Below are 22,154 nucleotides of genomic sequence, written 5' to 3'. Positions count from 1 at the left end.
TTCAAACTCAGTCATGTATCAGGGAATGCTCAACCTTTTGGAATTGAAAATTATTATACTTACATGTCTTGGAACATTATTTTCAACTAACTTAGTACAAGTATTATAGCCTAGTAAAACATGTTTTTCTTTTAATAAACACCTTTGGGCTTTAACACGCGCCCACTTGACTGGGTCACTGTTTACAAAGGACCTTAAAATGGCAAATGTTCTTCCATGCGTTCGAAACTACGCTATTTTTCTTCCAAAACGCTCAACATTTTACTATCAGTCGATATTCAATTGATTTTTTGTCATTAAAATATACAACAGATTAATTCAGTAGTTCAGCTGGTGGGCGCTCAAGTGCAAAATTACACAAAACTTTTGATATTTTGATAATTGTTTTCCAGGCCTCAATCTATAATTCCCAATCCTTCTGAAGAGGGGGACAAAATCCCTAAGAAATGTATTAACCTCAAAACATTTGAATCCACTGCAAATGGTATATAGAATAAAGTTATTTACCAACTTGGAAAGCGCACTTTACAACAACTTTACGCATTTATTGCAACAGTTGTCAACTTTTCATACCTGCACGGAATCGGCGGCCATCTTGGCTTTTGACTTTGAATCAAACTGTAAGGAGACAGGGGAGGTGGAACTCCAAAAACAGCCTTGTTTTAAGTTTCCCTCTCGTGCGTCAAAAATAACCTATTCAGTGACCAAACCATAGGTCATATTGGAAATACTTGACTTTCCATGGCTTTCCTTGAGTCCTTGCGTCTTTTTTCGCTGAGGGAAGAAAAGTTGTTCTGTAGTCCACATATATGAAGCAGCAACATAAATAAATGTCCCACTGCTTTCACTTTGGGAGCGAAAGGCTGTGGTTTGTGTGGAAACACATCAGCGTCCGCCCATAGGAGCTATGCACCAACTCAACCCAGAGCCCATTCTCTCAGCCAGATTCTATTCACACTCTCTCACGTGATCATAAACTTCTCACACGCACGAGCATCGCACTCTCCTGTTAGAAATCATGTTTACACAATATATTAGCGTGTGACAATTCTAGAAGTGCACTAAAATGATGAAGATTATGAGCTGGATACTACTTGTTCCAGGTTATCCTATATTTGAAACTTAGTGGTGTAAATTATTTAAGTAGAAATACTTTAAAGTACTTCCTTAAGTAGTTTTTTTGGTGTATCTGTATTTTACTATTTATATTTTTAACTACTTTTACTTTTACTCCACTACATTCCTAAAGAAAATTATGTACTTTTTACTCCTTACATTTTCCCTGACATCCAAAATTACTTGTTATATTTTGAATGCTTAGCAGGTCAGGGAAATTGTCTAATTCACGCACTTAACAAGAGAACATCCCTGGTCATCCCTACTGCCTCTGACCTGGCACTCACTAAACACAAATTCTTTGTTTCTAAATTATGTCTGACTGTTGAAGTGTGCCCCTGGCTATAAGTAAGAACAAGAAAATGGTTCTGCTTTGGTTGCTTAATATAAGGATTCTGAGTTGATTTATACTTTTGCTTTTATATTTTAGCTATTACATTTACTTTTGAAACTTAAGTATATTTAAAACCAAATACTTTTAGACTTTTACTCAAGTAGTATTTTACTTTAATCAAGTATGACAATTGGGTCATAGAGGTTTCACCTCTGATTGACATCATCATCATTCATCATAATAGGATGCCTAAACAAATGTTTATTTATTTATTTTTATTCAGAAAATAAGTGGCAGTAGTATAGTATATAGGGGTAGCCTAATACACTGTAGTAGTACAGTAGCAGTTACAGAGAATTACTCTCTCGATTGTCTTCAGAAACTTGGCAGAATCGGTTACAATCTAAAATAGCTGTCAACCGACTGCACTACTTACCAATGGCACCGTGAGCAGGCAGGCCTTCTACAGAAATAGATGCAACAAGACAGAAAGAAGCAAGTCCATGTGTAAGCTCAAGAGGAGGGAACGAAGAGGGCACGAAGAGTCGTGAAGAGGGCATGACAAAACCTTTACCCCCGCAGGAGGCTGAAAAGATTTGGCATGGGTCCCCAGATCCTCAAAAAGTTCTTCAGCTGCACCATCGAGAGCATCCTGACCGGTTGCATCACCGAATGGTCATCCCCGCTATGGCAACTGCTCAGAGTAAGGCGCTACAGAGGGTAGTGCGTACAGCCCAGTACATCACTGAGGCCAAGATTCCTGCCATCCAGGACCTATATAATAGGTGGTGTCAGAAGAAAGCCCATAAAATTGTCAGAGACTCCAGTCAACCAAGTCATAGACTGTTTTCTCTGCTACCGCACGGCAAGCGGTGCCAGAGCACCAAGAATAGGACCAAAAGGCTCCTTAACAGCTTCTAACCCCAAGCCATAAGACTGTTGAACAATTAATCACATGGCCACCGGACTATTACATTGACCCCCCCCCCCCTCCATTTATTTAGTAAACTGCTGCTACTCGCTGTTTATTATCTATGCATAGTCATGTCACCCCTACCTACATGTACAAATTACCTGAACTAACTTGCACATTGAAAAGTTGAAGTTACATCAGACCTCTCTCAGTCTCATAGATGACACTGTAGACTAGAGCCTTCATTACAGGTCCTGGGTAGAGTTTAGTGGCACGCTGGGCCAGGCTGGGTAGAGTTTAGTGGTAATTTTTATATTGGGGAGAGAAAAAAAAGGCTATCGAACAACAATGTAGCGTGGACGCATAATGATGTGATCTGACCATAACTTTGTATCCTGTAGCTACATTTTTTTTTTCTCTCTCTCAAACTTCTGTATTCGAGGTTTTCCTGGGCCAGAGTTCCACTAAACTCTACCCAGCCAGGCCCAGGTAATCTTATGCTAGTCATCAGTTACTGAACCAATCTCCCAGTAATCCCATCGTTAGGTCGCCTACAACAGATTCCTGGATTTGCCAATGTGACACAATAAAAATGGTTGCCCTACCCTCTGGGTAGAGTTTAGTGGCACGATGGGCCAGGCTGGGTAGAGTTTAGTGGAACCCTGGGCCAGGCTGGGTAGAGTTTAGTGGAACCCTGGGCCAGGCTGGGTAGAGTTTAGTGGAACCCTGGGCCAGGCTGGGTAGAGTTTTGTGGCACGCTGCTTCGACCATAGAAACATTATTAATTATATGGTTTCAACAGTGTGCACCAACAGCTCTGGGTTGGAGCCATTATTTTTCCTAGTTTGAAAACCCCTGTGTGTCGATTATGGATTTCATTTTATTTGATTTATTTTGACGTATTTTGACATATAGATATTTGATCTCCATTGCAACACTTTGACAAATAAAGGTAACCTACTTTAACAAATAACAACACTGAACAAATATATTTGCAATCATCTATTCAACAAAAATCAACAGAAATGCAATTTCCTTGTGCAGAAAAAAACAAGTACACCCCTAGCATGTAATAGCGTCATGTAGGCGTTTCTTGTAACTGTCTATCAGCCTCTTCCATCGACTGGGAGGAATTTTGGCCACTGTTCCTTACAGAATTGCTTCAACTGTGTGATGTTTGAGGGATTTATTGCATTACAGACCGCTTCTAGTCCCCCCACAGCATTTCAATAGGATTGAGATCTGGGCTTTGATTCGGCCATTCCATAACCCTCCATTTCTTATTTTTGAGCCATTCAATTAAGGATTTTCTGGAGTGTTTTGGATCAATTGTCCTATTGCAAAATACATTTTCGGTTCAGCTTCAGCCTCTTGACAGATGGCCTCACATTCTCCTCAAGTATTCTCTGGTACAATGTGAATTGATGGGTGACTCAATGATGGCAAGTTGGCCAGGCCCTGAAGCAGCAAAGCAGCCCTAAACCATAATGCCCCCTCCACCATGCTTTATGGTTGGTATAAGGTTCTTCTGTTCAAAGGCAGTGTTTTGTTTTTGCCAAACATGACGCCTGGCATTGCGCCCAAACAACTCCACCATTGACTTGTCTGTCCAGAGCACATTGTTCCAGTAGTCTTGTTCTTCACCCAGGTGCTGTCTGGTAAACTTCAGTCGTCCATTTATATCATTTTTTTGAAAGCCGAGGCTTCTTCCTTCCTGACCTCCCATGTAGGCCCAGTTTGTGCAGTCTCTTTCTGACAGTTGACTCATGCACTTCGACATTGATTGTTGCAAGATGCCTGTAGATCCCTTGATGTTGCCCTGGGGTTCTTACAGACTTCTTTGAGCATCTTTCGGTCGGCTCTTGGGCTGAATTCGGTGGGACGGCCTGTCCTAGATAGATTGCCAGTGGTCTGGAATTTTCTCCATTTGTAGATGATCTGTCGGACTGTGGAATGATTGACTTCAAATTGCTCGGAACAGGCTTTGTAACTCCTCCCAGACTCTAGTCATCAACAATCTTTCTTCGGAGGGCCACAGAGAGCTCTTTTGATCTTGGCCTATTTATTTATGTATTTAATTAGGCAAGTCTATCACATACCTGTATGGTTAAGACCAAACCAGACCACGTTTCTGATCTGTATGTACCCTCCAAGTTACTCTGATGGGGTTCTAATCATTTGCACCTGTTTTGGTGCACCGGGTTCTAATTTGAGCCATTTCATGGGATGATACATGTAGGGGTGTACTAACTTTTTCCACACAAGAAAAATTGGATTTCTGTTTATTTGAATTGCAAAGTGTTATTTGTCACTGTTAAAATGTTCAATTAGGTTAACTCTATTTGTCAATAGTTTGAAATGAACATGAACTATCCATATGTCCAAATGTATCTAAGACATACTTTTTCACAGCACTGTAGATACACAATTGCATGCATACCTCATGACACTATTGGCAGTTGCCAGTGATGGTATAGGGAGGGTTGGATCTGGTCTACACTAACAATACAAGTGTTGCAGTGGCGCAGTCATGACCTCAACCTATGGAACAAAGATTTGATTTGAGGCTAAAGCTATTTTGAATAGCTGGGGGGGGCACCTAGCCTGATTCATCTCTTTAAACTTACAGTATCCAAGTGTTAATTTGCTGTTTCCATCACACATACCACATCACTATGGACTGGATAATGTCTCCCGTAGATGTCTTCACTCCAGGCAGGGTGAAGACACGATAGCGAATGAGCTCCCTCTACAGTATGCAGCAAGAACAGCAGCCTTTAACATTTTCATTGATCAATGTACTAATGAAGAACGACATTAAAAGCACTCAGTCATGGGCATTTCAGTTTTTAAATGTGTGTGTGATATATATATATATATAACAATAAAAACATGAGAACGACAGAATAACAAAAACATTGTGAGGTTGACATTCCAGCAGATAAATCTGCAACAGAGAGGGAGAGAATGTTTTGGGGTGTCTAGGGAGGAATACACAATATGCCATGTAACAAAAACTACAATACTTTCTGTTTAACAGACCTTAAAAAGGGACGCTTCACTACTTTTGAACCTCACATATTCATTACCTCTAGCACCGTACAGTAACAGCGTTCTGTAGTAAAAGAAAAGAAAAGATGACCAAGAAAATGACTCCTGATGTCACATGGTGAAGTGCCTCTTTAATGACATGAGAACACAAGCAATGTGTCTGACATGATCTCAATGTTTGGTTTTTACTGCCTGCCTACCATGCCAACATTACAACTCACCTCGGGGAGTCAACCTCTCTTTTATAGTCCCCTGTGAACAAAATCCCTTTGCTTTTAGTACTTCTGCTGCCTCAACGTCTGGGATGGGGCCTGATTAGTTGGGAAAGTCACTTCTTCACAACACTGTTGTAGGCTGTTCTAGTTCTCGGGCACTGCAGTCACTGTTGCTGGGCTGAGTCACAGAGATGATCTGATCAGTGTCTGTATTAGCAGGCCATCAATAGATTAACCGAAATTGGCATTAGCAGTGTCAGCAGTTTGCAGTGCACGCATGGGTTAGGTTAGGGTCTTACATAATAACCATACAAATTTAATGAAAATGGGTTGCAAGTTATGATCCTAAGGGGAATAGCAAAATAACATCTAAATTCAGTCATCAAATATCGTGTCAAGGAATTCAGCAAGTTCATGAGTTTAAAGCAGCAAAACAACAGATTTGTGAGATCTTTGGGTTATGACAGTAAAAGCACAAAAATTAAATGGTCTCTTGCCAATATAGAGAAAATAACAAAAGTCGAGAGAAAAATCTATAAATGGCTCATTAACTAAATGTGTTATACCAGAGGTGAAATAAGGTAATAATAGTAAGTCCTCTTGATATAGAATAACTGTTTGATCCAGATTGAAATTAGTATTATGTACAGCAGCTAAATGGTCGGTTGTCTGTCTTCTTCCATAGTTTAATTAAATCATGTGCAAACACTTCACATTCCTCCTAGCAATATTCCAACCGGGTGAAAGAGTCAGAAAACAACTAAATAAGTATAGTATAGTATCAAACACTGAATAGTAGTACCACAGTCGTGAACAGGGTGCATCTGTCACTCAAGTCTATGGAGGTCACAGGATTTAGATTTTGGAAAAATGTCTGCAGTTCATATAGGTAAACTCCAAGATAACATAGTAGTCAACTTTTAAGTTATTAGTGGGAGGGTTACAACATAAAAAATTACACCCTCTTAACGTATAAAACTGGGTCGACAATGTTCCCATAGACGATGATAGTAAAGTAGAATAAACCACAAAAACCAAACCAAACAGAACACGGCCAATAAAACCCCTCCCCCTGGACGGAAAATATAAATCATGAAATCAGAAGAAAGAGAACATGGGCAGCTGCCAAGTAGACTCGTCTCCTGTCATGTGTCCGTCGAGCATACCACTCTTGTGACCTTTCACCTGGAAGTATAAAGGGAGTCCTGGACCTGGAATGCTGGTGGGAACATGACCTATTGGCATGATCTCGCACCAGGAAGAAGCCACTTCCTAGTTCTGTCGGCTACTATGGAGATGAGGAGGAGGAGTCAGTTAGTTAAGTGGGCGACATTCAGAAACTGCTGACTAACGTCCAACACAGACAGTTCCACAGACCCACTGATTATATTAGTCTTCCTCTTCTCCTCTGTCCAGTGTATGTGACTACGGGATGAAGCCTAGATGAATGGTCCATCTTCCATGTGCATTAGTTAGTTCGTTTTGGGGTAGATCTTCTCGTAGAAGAAGTTCTGGGCCAGCAGGTAGAGTTCCCCGTCCTTCTCCCGGACGGCGTGAGCCCGGACAAATTGGAACTGCTCCAGGGCAAACTCGTAGAACTCGTTCTCCATCTTCCAGATGGCCGACTGCTGCAGCTTGGCGATGGACTCCTTGGTTGGCGGCTTCTTCTCACTCGTCTTCCTCAGATGGGATTTCTTCCCTGTGGGGGAAGGGGCATATGGCATCACTACCAATCCAGGTGGCCCTTGGATTTTTGTTTAGTTAAAAATGGTATATATATAAAAAAAAGATCTAATGTAATAAATGTAGAGGCACTTGCATATTTATTTTTAGAGCTGTTAAAAAGGTGAGAATTGCTCAGGGGAATAACAAGTGAAAATGTTGTTTTGTTTGCACAGCAAATCACCTCTCATGTGCAAAGGTACAGCTAAGTGCACGTTCAGAAATAGGCACATAATCATTCCACATACGATTTACAAAGACTCAAAATACATATTAATCTATTTGAGTATGCTGACACTAACTTTTCTTTAAAAAGCTTTAAAAAGACAGAAAACAAAGACATCAATTTCTGCTTAGTTGACAAAGTAATGAATAAAGTCAATGTCAAAGGTCATCTCAAGAGGCATGGTGGCGTCTCTGGTACAGTACCTGTTCTGTAGAGCTCTGTGGCGCCCCTGAAGAAGCGTGGCAGCGCCGCCTCCAGCATCATAACAAAGTCCTCCAGTTCCTCTGTCACCCCCACCAGCAGGTACTCATTGACCAGGTTATACTTGGCCTGCTCCAGGGCCCAGTGACTGCCCACGTTCCTACAAGAGATGTCAATCAATCATGTTATCAATTAAATGCATTTATAAAGTTATTTTTTCATCACCTGTACATCGAGCAAAATAGGCTAGTCTCGCATTCTCAACAGATGAGCTAGAGAGAAGAGAATGATACATATCACAAGAGAGAAAAAGCAAATAAACGCCTCTAGAAAAGAAAGACATGCAATAAGTTATATTTAAAAGGGGTTCATGTTTGGTGTTCTACTGTTCATATATCAGCCCATTAAGAAGTGTGTAATGGGGTTATAGGTTAAGAATGCATGTTGTGGATGAAACGTAAGGAGGGGTACATACCAGCATTCAGAGTAGTGACCACAGAAGAAGGGGATCTGCAGCCACAGCTTTTCCGGGGCGCAGTCTGAGCCTCCCGCCGACACACACTCATCAAAGGTCTGAAACACATCAATGACAATCAAAGACAGAATTGTCTATGGAAGCGTGTTCTACTGTTCAAATACATTGTATATATAATAATAGTTTGCAGGGATTTTTTCTCTCTCCCAGATTGTAGCTTTAGCGTAGGCATAATTTTAACAATATTTTACCGTGTTAATCACGAATACACTAGTTGGTACAAAATAATCAGGAGGTTTGCAGACTGACCTTCTTATCCCCCTGTTTCCGGCGCCGCAGGCCAGGCCGGTAGTCGTCCCCAAAACGCAGGAAGTAGTAGTAAGACACCAGGCGCTCGATGGGGTCGCGGATCACATTGATGTAGACGGGCTTCTTCTTTACTCCAAACCTGCGTCAAAACAGAGAGCGAGTGTAAGAATAGATGGTATAATGAAATGCCACCAGCACGTTACGATGCGCCACCAGCACGTTACGATGCGCCAGCAGCACGTTACGATGCGCCACCAGCACGGTACGATGCGCCACCAGCACGGTACGATGCGCCAGCAGCACGTTACGATGCGCCAGCAGCACGTCACGATGCGCCAGCAGCACGTCACGATGCGCCACCAGCACGTTACGATGCGCCACCAGCACGTTACGATGCGCCACCAGCACGTTACGATGCGCCACCAGCACGTTACGATGCGCCACCAGCACGTTACGATGCGCCACCAGCACGTTACGATGCGCCACCAGCACGTTACGATGCGCCACCAGCACGTTACGATGCGCCACCAGCACGTTACGATGCGCCACCAACACGTTACGATGCGCCACCAGCACGTTACGATGCGCCACCAGCACGTTACGATGCGCCACCAGCACGTTACGATGCGCCACCAATACGTTACGATGCGCCACCAACACGTTACGATGCGCCACCAGTACGTTACGATGCGCCACCAGCACGTTACGATGCGCCACCAGCACGTTACGATGCGCACCAGCACGTTACGATGCGCCAGCAGCACGTTACGATGCGTACCAGCACGTTACGATGCGCCACCAGCACGTTACGATGCGCCACCAGCACGTTACGATGCACCACCAGCACGTTACGATGCGCCAGTCACACATTACGATGCGCCACCAGTACGTTACGATGCGCCACCAGTACGTTACGATGCACCACCAGCACGTTACGATGCGCCACCAGCACGTTACGATGCGCCAGCCACACGTTATGATGCGCCACCAGTGCGTTACAATGCGCCACCAGCACGTTACGATGCGCCACCAGTACATTACGATGCGCCACCAGTACGTTACGATGCGCCACCAGTACGTTACGATGCGCCACCAGCACGTTACGATGCGCCACCAGCACGTTACGATGCGCCACCAATACGTTACGATGCGCCACCAACACGTTACGATGCGCCACCAGTACGTTACGATGCGCCACCAGCACGTTACGATGCGCCACCAGCACGTTACGATGCGCACCAGCACGTTACGATGCGCCAGCAGCACGTTACGATGCGTACCAGCACGTTACGATGCGCCACCAGCACGTTACGATGCGCCACCAGCACGTTACGATGCACCACCAGCACGTTACGATGCGCCAGCCACACATTACGATGCGCCACCAGTACGTTACGATACGCCACCAGTACGTTACGATGCACCACCAGCACGTTACGATGCGCCACCAGCACGTTACGATGCGCCAGCCACACGTTATGATGCGCCACCAGTGCGTTACAATGCGCCACCAGCACGTTACGATGCGCCACCAGTACATTACGATGCGCCACCAGTACGTTACGATGCGCCACCAGTACGTTACGATGCGCCACCAGCACGTTACGATGCGCCAGCCACACGTTACGATGCGCCACCAGTGCGTTACAATGCGCCACCAGCACGTTACGATGCGCCACCAGTACATTACGATGCGCCACCAGCACGTTACGATGCGCCAGCTGCACGTTACGATGCGTACCAGCACATTACGATGCGCCACCAGCATGTTACGATGCGCCACCAGCACGTTACGATGCACCACCAGCACGTTACGATGCGCCACCAGCACGTTACGATGCGCCACCAATACGTTACGATGCGCCACCAACACGTTACGATGCGCCACCAGTACGTTACGATGCGCCACCAGCACGTTACGATGCGCCACCAGCACGTTACGATGCGCACCAGCACGTTACGATGCGCCAGCAGCACGTTACGATGCGCCACCAGCACGTTACGATGCACCACCAGCACGTTACGATGCGCCAGCCACACATTACGATGCGCCACCAGTACGTTACGATGCGCCACCAGTACGTTACGATGCGCCACCAGCACGTTACGATGCGCCACCAGCACGTTACGATGCGCCACCAGTACGTTACGATGCGCCAGCAGCACGTTACGATGCGTACCAGCACGTTACGATGCGTACCAGCACGTTACGATGCGCCACCAGCATGTTACGATGCGCCACCAGCACGTTACGATGCACCACCAGCACGTTACGATGCGCCAGCCACACGTTACGATACGCCACCAGTACGTTACGATGCGCCACCAGTACGTTACGATGCGCCACCAGCACGTTACGATGCGCCACCAGCACGTTACGATGCGCCACCAGCACGTTACGATGCGCCACCAGCACGTTACGATGCGCCACCAGCACGTTACGATGCGCCACCAGCACGTTACGATGCGCCACCAGCACGTTACGATGCGCCAGCAGCACGTTACGATGCGCCAGCAGCACGTTACGATGCGCCAGCAGCACGTTATGATGCGCCACCAGCACGTTACGATGCGCCAGCAGCACGTTACGATGCGCCAGCAGCACGTTACGATGCGCCACCAGCACGTTACGATGCGCCAGCAGCACGTTACGATGCGCCACCAGCACGTTACGATGCGCCAGCAGCACGTTACGATGCGCCAGCAGCACGTTATGATGCGCCACCAGCACGTTACGATGCGCCAGCAGCACGTTACGATGCGCCAGCAGCACGTTATGATGCGCCACCAGCACGTTACGATGCGCCAGCAGCACGTTACGATGCGCCAGCAGCACGTTACGATGCACCACCAGCACGTTACGATGCGCCAGCCACACATTACGATGCGCCACCAGTACGTTACGATGCGCCACCAGTACGTTACGATGCACCACCAGCACGTTACGATGCGCCACCAGCACGTTACGATGCGCCAGCCACACGTTATGATGCGCCACCAGTGCGTTACAATGCGCCACCAGCACGTTACGATGCGCCACCAGTACATTACGATGCGCCACCAGTACGTTACGATGCGCCACCAGTACGTTACGATGCGCCACCAGCACGTTACGATGCGCCACCAGCACGTTACGATGCGCCAGCCACACGTTACGATGCGCCACCAGTGCGTTACAATGCGCCACCAGCACGTTACGATGCGCCACCAGTACATTACGATGCGCCACCAGCACGTTACGATGCGCCAGCTGCACGTTACGATGCGTACCAGCACATTACGATGCGCCACCAGCATGTTACGATGCGCCACCAGCACGTTACGATGCACCACCAGCACGTTACGATGCGCCACCAGCACGTTACGATGCGCCACCAATACGTTACGATGCGCCACCAACACGTTACGATGCGCCACCAGTACGTTACGATGCGCCACCAGCACGTTACGATGCGCCACCAGCACGTTACGATGCGCACCAGCACGTTACGATGCGCCAGCAGCACGTTACGATGCGTACCAGCACGTTACGATGCGCCACCAGCACGTTACGATGCGCCACCAGCACGTTACGATGCACCACCAGCACGTTACGATGCGCCAGCCACACATTACGATGCGCCACCAGTACGTTACGATGCGCCACCAGTACGTTACGATGCGCCACCAGCACGTTACGATGCGCCACCAGCACGTTACGATGCGCCACCAGTACGTTACGATGCGCCAGCAGCACGTTACGATGCGTACCAGCACGTTACGATGCGTACCAGCACGTTACGATGCGCCACCAGCATGTTACGATGCGCCACCAGCACGTTACGATGCACCACCAGCACGTTACGATGCGCCAGCCACACGTTACGATACGCCACCAGTACGTTACGATGCGCCACCAGTACGTTACGATGCGCCACCAGCACGTTACGATGCGCCACCAGCACGTTACGATGCGCCACCAGCACGTTACGATGCGCCACCAGCACGTTACGATGCGCCACCAGCACGTTACGATGCGCCAGCAGCACGTTACGATGCGCCAGCAGCACGTTACGATGCGCCAGCAGCACGTTATGATGCGCCACCAGCACGTTACGATGCGCCAGCAGCACGTTACGATGCGCCAGCAGCACGTTATGATGCGCCACCAGCACGTTACGATGCGCCAGCAGCACGTTACGATGCGCCACCAGCACGTTACGATGCGCCAGCAGCACGTTACGATGCGCCAGCAGCACGTTATGATGCGCCACCAGCACGTTACGATGCGCCAGCAGCACGTTACGATGCGCCAGCAGCACGTTATGATGCGCCACCAGCACGTTACGATGCGCCAGCAGCACGTTACGATGCGCCAGCAGCACGTTATGATGCGCCACCAGCACGTTACGATGCGCCAGCAGCACGTTACGATGCGCCACCAGCACGTTACGATGGCCACCAGCACGTTACGATGCGCCACCAGCACGTTACGATGCGCCAGCAGCACGTTACGATGCGCCAGCAGCACGTTATGATGCGCCACCAGCACGTTACGATGCGCCACCAACACGTTACGATGCGCCAGCAGCACGTTACGATGCGCCACCAGCACGTTACGATGCGCCAGCAGCACGTTACGATGCGCCACCTGCACGTTATGCATATCACAAAGATCATGTGTCATTAAATCTAAGATGATCTATGAATAGACAAGATTAATCTGGGGCCTGTTCAATAGGACCTGGATTAAAAGAGAGAGATAAGAATACAGTACATTTGATTTAACCTAGAGAGATCCTTTAATGACATTATATCAAGATGTGAATCTGGGCCCTGTTCAATAGGGCAGTGTTGCAGATGTAAAGCTTCAACCTGCCATGACAGGTTCATTTTCACGTGATTTAAAGACATATCCCTTCTATAGAGAGTTGCATTCTATCGGTTCTGAATGTTGCACTCTAATGTTGTATTAATGTAGTATTCTATAAGACCACAAGGGGTAGACAGCTGCAAAAGTCTATCTGGTAAGATGTGTTCTACAGTGGAGAGGGGGCACTCACTTTGTAAAGTCCAGGAAAGAAACGTGACCGTGGTAGAACGCCGGCTTCATCTCCCTCCACTCTGTCACGTTTTTCACAAACCGCACCTGAGCAGATAGACAAGACAATTGATACATGATATGTGCCAATGCAATCCCTTCTTCAATATCACCCTCCCACTTTTCCCCCCTCCCACTCGCCATCTCTCCCTGTCTCTCCGTCTCTCGCCCTCTTCCACAGAGGTCAAACATTGCCACATTAGTGTGCGATCAGTGACGGCTGGTGTGACATTAAAACAGAGGACTGGCTCATTTTAAATGGAATGGAAGAAACCCATTGTTTGATATCTTTATATTCATTCCATTCCAGCCATTTCAATGAGCCTGTCCTACAATTTCTCCACCCACCAGCCTCCACTGGGTGCAACATTTTCTCTAATCAGCTACGAGTGCCATTGACCGTTGAGATTTGCCTCTGGCCTCACCCTCTCACCTGGTCCTGCATGGACATGACCGGGTTGTTCTTGGTGGTGTTGATGTGCAGCACGTGGTAGTGGTTCTTGCCACACAGGTCGTAGGCGATGTTGGTGAAGGAGGTACTGGCCGTCTTGGGCACGCGGTTGTAGATAACCACCACGTCCTCGCTGTCGGCCACCGAGGGGGCCTCCCGCTCCCGTAGGCCATCCTGTGTGTGCCGCTGCTCGATCTCACGCACCTCGTGCCTCGCGATGGCCCGCTCTGTACAGAGGAAGAGGAGGAAGATGGGTTAAAGGGATAGTTCACCCACATGAGGACCTATATTCTGTTAGCAACAGTGTGCTAACAGTGGCCTTACCGCTTCCATTGTCTCAGGCTCAACTACGCCAATACCACACAGTGGCAAATAAACCCAACATATCTTGGGTATATACTGTAAATAGGCCACTTTATATTTTTAAAATGAGGTGCACTTGTAACTTAGGCAAACTATCCTTTTACCAGACTTCTGAACATAATATAAAGAACGATCACCAAATTCACTGAGAATATATTACATTGTATGAATATTACTCCAAAGCTTCATTATACCTGTCAAACAGAGTGAAGTGACACTGTGTACTGGCCTTTGGGGTGCGCTCGGTGTGGGGTTTGACCATTCATTTAGATCCCTCATGTCTTACTCACTGTTAAACAGATTCTCCTGTACTTTTGAATACATTTTAACCAGTAGTTTTAAAAGTAGAGCTCACGAGCCAAAAGTGGTCCCCAACCACATCATTGTTCCCTCTCTTGCTACAGTGTCTGCATCTTGCTAGCAGTCACTCAAATGGGTAGGGGCGGAAGCCCACTGTCTAGAACTCAAATTGGGGGGGGGGGGGGGGGGGGTCAATTTGGTTGCAATCAATTAGCTTAGTTCCTCAGTGTTCAAATAATCTTTCAAGAAAATCTTTCAAGAAAATAAATGCTAATCTTATGTTTCTAACTAGAACAGAACAAATCGGAGATGGTGGGTGTCGGACTCCACTTTCTTGTAGTTTTTGGAGGTGGAGTCCTTTGTATCACACCACAGCCTGGAGTCTGTCCCTGTTATATCTCACCTCTGTGTAACTTAACAGATGTGTCTGAGTATGCATGGCCTAAATACTCTCCTCTTTCTGGGAATGGGAATAGAGAACCATGTCCTCTCTATATATCATTTAGATTTGAGTCATTTAGCGACTTACAGGGGTTAAGTGCCTTGCTCAAGGTCACATTGACAGATTTTTCACCTAAACGACTTGGGGATTCGAACCAGCGACCTTTAGGTTACTGGCCCAAAGCTCTTAAACACTAGGCTACCTGCTGACCTTACAGTAGCTGTATCAGATAGAAATGTATGTGACTAACTGAATAAACAGACAACGCTGTAGGCCTGAGCCATTTCCGTTTGGCTTTCCTATCCCAGGTCTAAATCAGTCTCAGATTGACTAGTGGTGACATTGGCTCAGATCTGTGCTGGAACAGATCAACACTCCAGCATCTAATACTTATGGGAATGCCAAGCCATGCCAGGCCATGCCAGGTCATGCCTAGTCGTGCTGGCAGCTGGTACAGAGAATAAGGTGTCATCTGTGATCACACTGCACTCCCAACCCCCAAACCCCCTTTTCCATCCCCACATACACCACACCACACCGCCCCCCTCCCTTTTTACACCCTCCCAGGCAGCTGCTAATGTCCCACTGATCAAAGCTAGCGCTAACCAACCGTGCTAGCAACTGGTGCTAGCCACGATACTGGGCTGTGACAGGTGGCAGTCCATGGTCGTCTGTCGTCATGATGAACATAGATAAATATGGTCATAAGTAACACCCAGAATGTATAGCTAGGAGAGACATCTATACGAGTGTTGATCTAGGATCGGTTTCACCTTTTAGATCATAATGAATTAGATTTTATGGACAGTTGGAGACCTGTTCCTAGATCAGCACTCCCACTCAGATGCTAAGGCTGCGTTTAGACAGCCAGCCAAATTCAGAATTGTTTTCACCAATTGGTATTTTGATCAATCAGATCAGCTCCGAAAATGATTTCAAAAAATTGGGCTGCCTGTCTGAACGCAGCCTTATGTGGAGCCCAGATCTCTAGGCCTAGACCTTAGCGTATTCCCACAGAGCGTCCTAACATTGGAGACAGTAGACACGGTCTGTAACAACTGAATCAGAATCAGCACTCCCTAGCCCTAAAACATAATAAGCTGAACTTAAACAGGCCCCAAGCCACTAGTTCAGGGCATTGTGTTCAGTGCCAACAATTAACAGGGAGGTACAGTTTATTGTAGTCCATTGTGTTGAACAAGCTTAGTTAAAACCCCACTGTGTCCAAGCAGAGGGCGCCACACACACACACACTTAAGCTAATGGTCGAGTCTGAGGTCATTTAATTAGTGGACAAAGACCCACTCTGTATTGATGAATCACTCTGGCCACACAGTGTGCTTCCATTCAGTCACCATTTCCGTTGGTTCCCCCCTCGCCATTTCCAGCTAATTATGACCTATGGTGGAACTGGCAACACAGTCTTAAACACTACAACAACTAAGCCGATGCTCATTGTTCTGAATACATATTCTAGAACGCCACCCGAGATAGCAATATTTACTAAAACAATTTCACGCTAGATTAGAATTGCCCATTTCCAATCATCATTCGTCTTCGGCGGGAAATCCGTGAATATGACAGTTTGTCGTGTGTTATGGTGTCTCATACGATCTTATGGGATAATAAAAACAGGGGAGAAGATGATCCCTTCTCCAGGCAGCTCATACATCCATCATACTCCGCAGCTCTTCATCCCTGAGCGGGTTAGCCTCTCGAGCACAAGCCTAGGCTGAGGGGTAATAGAGAGCCTGAGAGCTAGAAGCCTTGTATGGTTCTGCTTCAGTAGCGCTGGATTGCAAAATCAATGGAGTACGACAGGGAGGAGATCTAGGTTGCTGCTGGAAAAAAATAAATATGAAGTGGTATTTTTTATTTATTTAAATACAGTAAGCTTTGATGTGGCCTGTGGCACCTGCAATATTTGTTTACCAGAGTGCAAACACAGCCAGGTGGTAATAGGAGTGTGTGATTAGTAATTTCAAGCATATTGTACAAGAGACCCTTGGGCTAGCCTTTCACAGCTGCAGGAACAGGGGATTCAAAAGAAGCCTGTTCAACTAAATGCTTCATCAACGACTGTACAGAACTACTGTTTCAAACTAATGTATGACACAGACACCTCATCACAATCTTGCAGTGTTTGCAAATAAATGACGGAGGCACCATGAGTTACAATTTAATTCCTTAAGTGCTCTTTTTAGGACAGATTACCGTAGCTGGGGGGGGGGGGGTTCCTGGCTTGGAGACAACTGCTGCATTCATGGCCCATGAAAGCTCTCATTCACGTCTAGCCTGGCGGCTAAGGTGTAGACAGCTGGGAGAGAGACGGCTGGGCCGAGCCCGGTGAAGACACAAGGCAGAAAATGAGAAACGACACTCGGATGGTTAGTACAGTTTAGCCCAAGCAAGTGGAGATATTTCGCTGGCATCAACAGAGGTGCAGTGGAAACTGAATAACTAAGCACTCACATGCTCTATTTCCACATGCCAATATAAATCTGTGTGTGGAAGCAGCCCATTTCTAACAGGCAAGGTATCTTGTTAAAGTAGCCTATTTTCCTCATGGGACAAACACAAGCCTATATGGTCAGTGAAACCAGACCAAAAATCTTGTCAGCAGACAAAACATGCCCTCTGCAGTCAGTTTTTAGGGAGGTTCTTGATTGGGACTGACTAGAACAGAGTGCCGTTGGTCACGCCCCATGGTAGTGGACCTGACCAATGGCACGGTTTTAGAAGCCCTCTTGGCTGAAGAGACAAAATGTTGGGGTTTTAAAAGCAAATTTCCTGCAATTCTACACATTTTGCCATGGCTTATGCCAGTGGTCACCAACCGGTCGAGATCGACTGGTCCATCTTCTAGGCACTCCTAGTCGAACACCAAAATGTCTGTAGAAAAGCAAAACGATAAAGGCTCCTTGATTTTGTATTTGACTTTGCACTTTTGCCAGAAGGTGCACTTGATTCAGAAGCCCTGCGCCGGGTAGGCAAAGTGTTCCCATTTTTTTAACCATTTCATTTGTCTGAAGGGACAAACTCCACCTACCTGGCGGACCAGGAGAGCTGTAGTTAAATCAAGTGCGCCTACTGCGCTGGCCAATCGGATGGCTCCAATCACCATGCCTATAGCTTCCAAGAACCCACAGTTGGATACTAGCCTGCACGAGATTTCACAACTTTTAAACCACGACCAGAGAGAAACTGCCAAAGAAAAAAAGCATAGAGCTGCTGTTTTTATGAGTGAGTTATTTGTTTTTATTCAGCACTGTCAACACTTTCTTTTCTCCAACACTTTCACAAAGCATAACACTCGCCTCTCACTACCTCTTCTTGCACCGCAGCTGCAAGTAATTAGTAGCCAAGTGTATCGATAGGCTTGTGTTTTTATTATTAGCAGCTCGTCATGTGTATTTTAATATCGAGGAATATTTCACTTTCTTTAGTCAAAGGAACAACATAAATTTGTGCCTGAGGTAGAAGTAATGTGGTGCAATTCCAGTTGCCTTCAGGGGAAGGAAGGTGTCCCCTCTCTGGTCAGTCTCACCGGAGGAAAGGAGTGAACGGGGACAGGGAGAGGCAGACCCTCTACTGCCCTCTCCCTCCCTTCGCTGAGACTGACCATCAGCTGCAGGTACCATCATTCCAGTCAAATAAAAAAGCTAATTCATTTCAATTTATGCAAAGCTGTGCATCGCAAGTGATACACCAACTGATATATTCTGTTATCAAAGCTCGTTGTGAAATATAATATGGTCTTAGCAGAACAATATTAGCAGGCCAAGCACAAAGCCAATATGCTGTGACAACTAAGTTTATTCATGTTGCATAGGCTTAAATTTTTTAAGTCAGGTTTTTAATTGTTATTAGTATTTTTTTTATCTGAGTGGTAAATCTCTACTTGCTTTTTGACTGCGAAAGTGATCTTGATTCAGAAAAGGTTGCCGACCCCGGGCTTATGCTATCTGAGTGACTCAAACATTATAACAAACATCAATGGGGGCCCCATGCCGTGGCATTTTTGGAATTGTAGATTCTCCCGTCTGGTGGGGATTGTTAGTTCTCAAAGATGATCTTAATAAAAAAATCTATATTGTTCCATTATATTTTCTACATACTTTACATCTGGTTTTTAGTTTTTACCATCCCAAAGATTATTAGCGTTAGTTTATGCTACACTGAACAAAAATATAAAACACAATATGCAACCATTTTTAAAAGAGTTACAGTTCATATAAGGAAATCAGTCAACTAAAATAAATTCATTTGGCTCTAATCTATGGATTTCACATTACTGGGAATACAGATATGAGTCTCTTGGTCACAGATACCTTAATAAACAAAATGTAGGGGCGTGGATCAGAACACCAATCAGTATCTGGTGTGACCCCCATTTGCCTCATGCACCTCGACACATCTCCTTCGCATAGAGTTGATCAGACTGTTGATTGTGGCCTGTGGAATGTTGTCTCACTCTTCAATGGCTGTGTTAAGTTGCTGGATATTGGCGGGAACTGGAACACGCTGTCGTACACATCGATCCATTGCATCCCAAACATGATCAACGGGTCTAGTGAGCATGCAGGCCATGGAAGAACTGGGACATTTTCTGTATAGATCCTTGGGACATTATCATGCTGAAACATGAGGTGATGGCGGCGGATAAATGGCATGACAATGGGCCTCAGGATCTCGTTACGGTATCTCTTTGCATTCAAATTGTCATTGATAAAAAGCAAATGTGTTTGTTGTCCTTAGCTTATGCCTGCCCATTCCATAACCCCACCGCTACCATGGGACACTCTGTTCACAACGTTGAAATTATCAACCCGCTCGCCCACACGACACCATAAACACTGTCTGCCATCTGACCGGTACAGTTGAAACCAGGATTTAGATGAGCTTCCCTGAGACGGTTTCTGATAGTTTGTGCAGAAATTCTTCGGTTGTGCAAACCCACAGTTTCATCAGCTGTCAGGGGGGCTGGTCTCAGATGATCCCACAGGTGAAGAAGCCGGATGTGGAGGTCCAGGCCTGGGGTGGTTACACATTGTCTGTAGTTGTGAGTGAGGCCTGTTGGACGTACGGCCAAATTCTCTAAAATAACATTGGAGTCGGCTTATGCTGGAGAAAATAACATTGGAGTCGGCTTATGCTGGAGAAAATAACATTCCATTCTCTGGCAACAGCTCTGGTGGACATTCCTGCAGGCAGCATGCCAATTGAACTCTCCCTCAACTTGAGACACCTGTGGCATTGTGTTGTGTGACAGAACTGCACATTTTAGAGTGGCCTTTTATTGGTGCACCGGTGTAATGATCATGCAGTTTAATCAGCTTCTTGATATGCTACACCTGTCAGGTGGATGAATTATCTTGACAAAGGAGAAATGCTCACTAACAGGGATGTAAACACATTTGCGCACAAAATTTCAGACATAAGCTTATCGTATTGAATATTTCTGGGATCTTTTTATTTATGCTCATGAAACATGGGACCAACACTTCACATGATGCATTTATATATTTTTTTCAGTGTGCATGAATATGGGGGAAACACTGCCAGTCCCTGGTACAGAAAAGGATGAGAAATGCTGGTGTAGTTAGTGTCAATAGTAGGATACATTAAGTATAGTACCAAGCTACTGTATCACTGCAAGCTTAGCACAGACACTGATACCTTACCGCTAACATAAGGTAATAATCATAGTTAACTTAACCCTGCAATTTTTCTCTGCAATCAAAGCTCATTTTATCTGACAAGGTGAGTTTATACGATAATCAGGAAAAAAAGAGCTTCAGTGCCGCCCATCAAAAACTGGCAGTTATTTGAGATGATAATTTACACAGATGGCAGGCTTTACAGCCTAATAATTCTATGCCTTGGCAAGGGCTGCTCTGTGGAGTGGACAATTGATTTGTCTGGATCTCTTGGCAGGACTTGTCATTGACTAAGCAGGGTAATTAGCCTACTGCTTGAAATAGGGGGGAAATATCAGGTTCTGTCAATAACACCATCTCTCCAGAATCACAGGAAGAGAGACAGCAGCCATTTCTCCATGTCCACCACCACTTAAGAAATGGTACGGCAAACTGTTCACGTGAGAAACTGTATTACTGTCCAAATGTAAAAAAAATAACATCACAGAAATAAACAGCTTACATAACAATGCAGGTGTAGGCTAGTTATTGTACAACACAGAAATGTGATTCTCTCCCCCATAAGTGTTAATAATGCATAGGCAGGAGTCCAGGGAAAACTCCACAAATGTTCGGGCAATTCTGAGGGCAGCTATTTATAGGACAGATGAGGAGTGGCTAATAGGACCCAAAGCTCCACAGAGGAAGCCCAACAGAGAACTCAGGTGTCAATTGTGAGATCAGATCCATCATCGGCTGTCATAGCAACCAAGTAGGAGGAAGGAAACGGACACCAAAAATGTTCCTCTATGGTCACAAGCGGTTCTCAATACTACTCCTCAAGAACTATAGCCTGGTTAAACCAGACTAAACAATGGAGAGCGCAGCGTTCAGTCTGGTTTAACCAGGCTACAGGACCTATGGCAGCAGTTAATGAATTGATTGAGATCATTCATGAACAAGAACATCTCAAGTGTTCCAACTGGCCTTTCTGTGACATACCACTTCTGTGGTGAGGGGCTGTCCCCACTCCCCAGAGTCTCGGCACACTGTGTGCGAGACTGCCAGCACTCACAGTGCAATGCAATGCAATGAAAGTCTGACAAGGAGAGCGGGACACAGCAGCAGAGAAACTTTCAGTTCCCCCCCAGAGCTGATAGTACAAGATGCACTGTACCACAGCAGATGAAAGCCAAGCCAGGATAGAGTACCACAGTATGAGTCATAATACCCATAAAACATAGCGATCAAACAGGAAATGTTTCCAATCTTTTCCCCACTGTACATTTTTCCCATAGGGGATTTTAGAAACACTTA

At 46.0% G+C, this 22,154-nt stretch overlaps 2 protein-coding genes across 2 annotated transcripts in view; both read right to left on the bottom strand.

Annotated features, from left to right (window-relative positions):
• Window positions 1-974, bottom strand: part of LOC139375904 (serine/threonine-protein kinase N2-like) — a 40,795-nt gene extending 39,821 nt beyond the window's left edge. The window contains exon 1 of the mRNA XM_071117863.1: window positions 574-974. Within this exon, the coding sequence (XP_070973964.1) occupies window positions 574-594 (21 nt within the window). The 5' untranslated portion in view covers window positions 595-974. The remainder of the gene's footprint in view (window positions 1-573) is intronic.
• Window positions 975-5,525: 4,551 nt separating this feature from the next.
• Window positions 5,526-22,154, bottom strand: part of LOC139375903 (heparan sulfate 2-O-sulfotransferase 1) — a 33,590-nt gene continuing 16,961 nt past the window's right edge. Inside the window, exons 2-7 of the mRNA XM_071117861.1 lie at window positions 14,076-14,320; window positions 13,605-13,690; window positions 8,563-8,701; window positions 8,254-8,351; window positions 7,781-7,938; window positions 5,526-7,328 (exon numbers count right to left, since the gene is read on the bottom strand). Coding sequence (XP_070973962.1) covers window positions 7,102-7,328; window positions 7,781-7,938; window positions 8,254-8,351; window positions 8,563-8,701; window positions 13,605-13,690; window positions 14,076-14,320 — 953 coding nt within the window. The 3' untranslated portion in view covers window positions 5,526-7,101. The remainder of the gene's footprint in view (window positions 7,329-7,780; window positions 7,939-8,253; window positions 8,352-8,562; window positions 8,702-13,604; window positions 13,691-14,075; window positions 14,321-22,154) is intronic.

The sequence above is a fragment of the Oncorhynchus clarkii genome, chromosome 20 (genome assembly GCF_045791955.1).
Source record: "Oncorhynchus clarkii lewisi isolate Uvic-CL-2024 chromosome 20, UVic_Ocla_1.0, whole genome shotgun sequence".
NCBI classification, from domain to species: Eukaryota; Metazoa; Chordata; class Actinopteri; order Salmoniformes; family Salmonidae; genus Oncorhynchus; species Oncorhynchus clarkii.
This window is presented reverse-complemented; position numbering and strand designations above follow the sequence as displayed.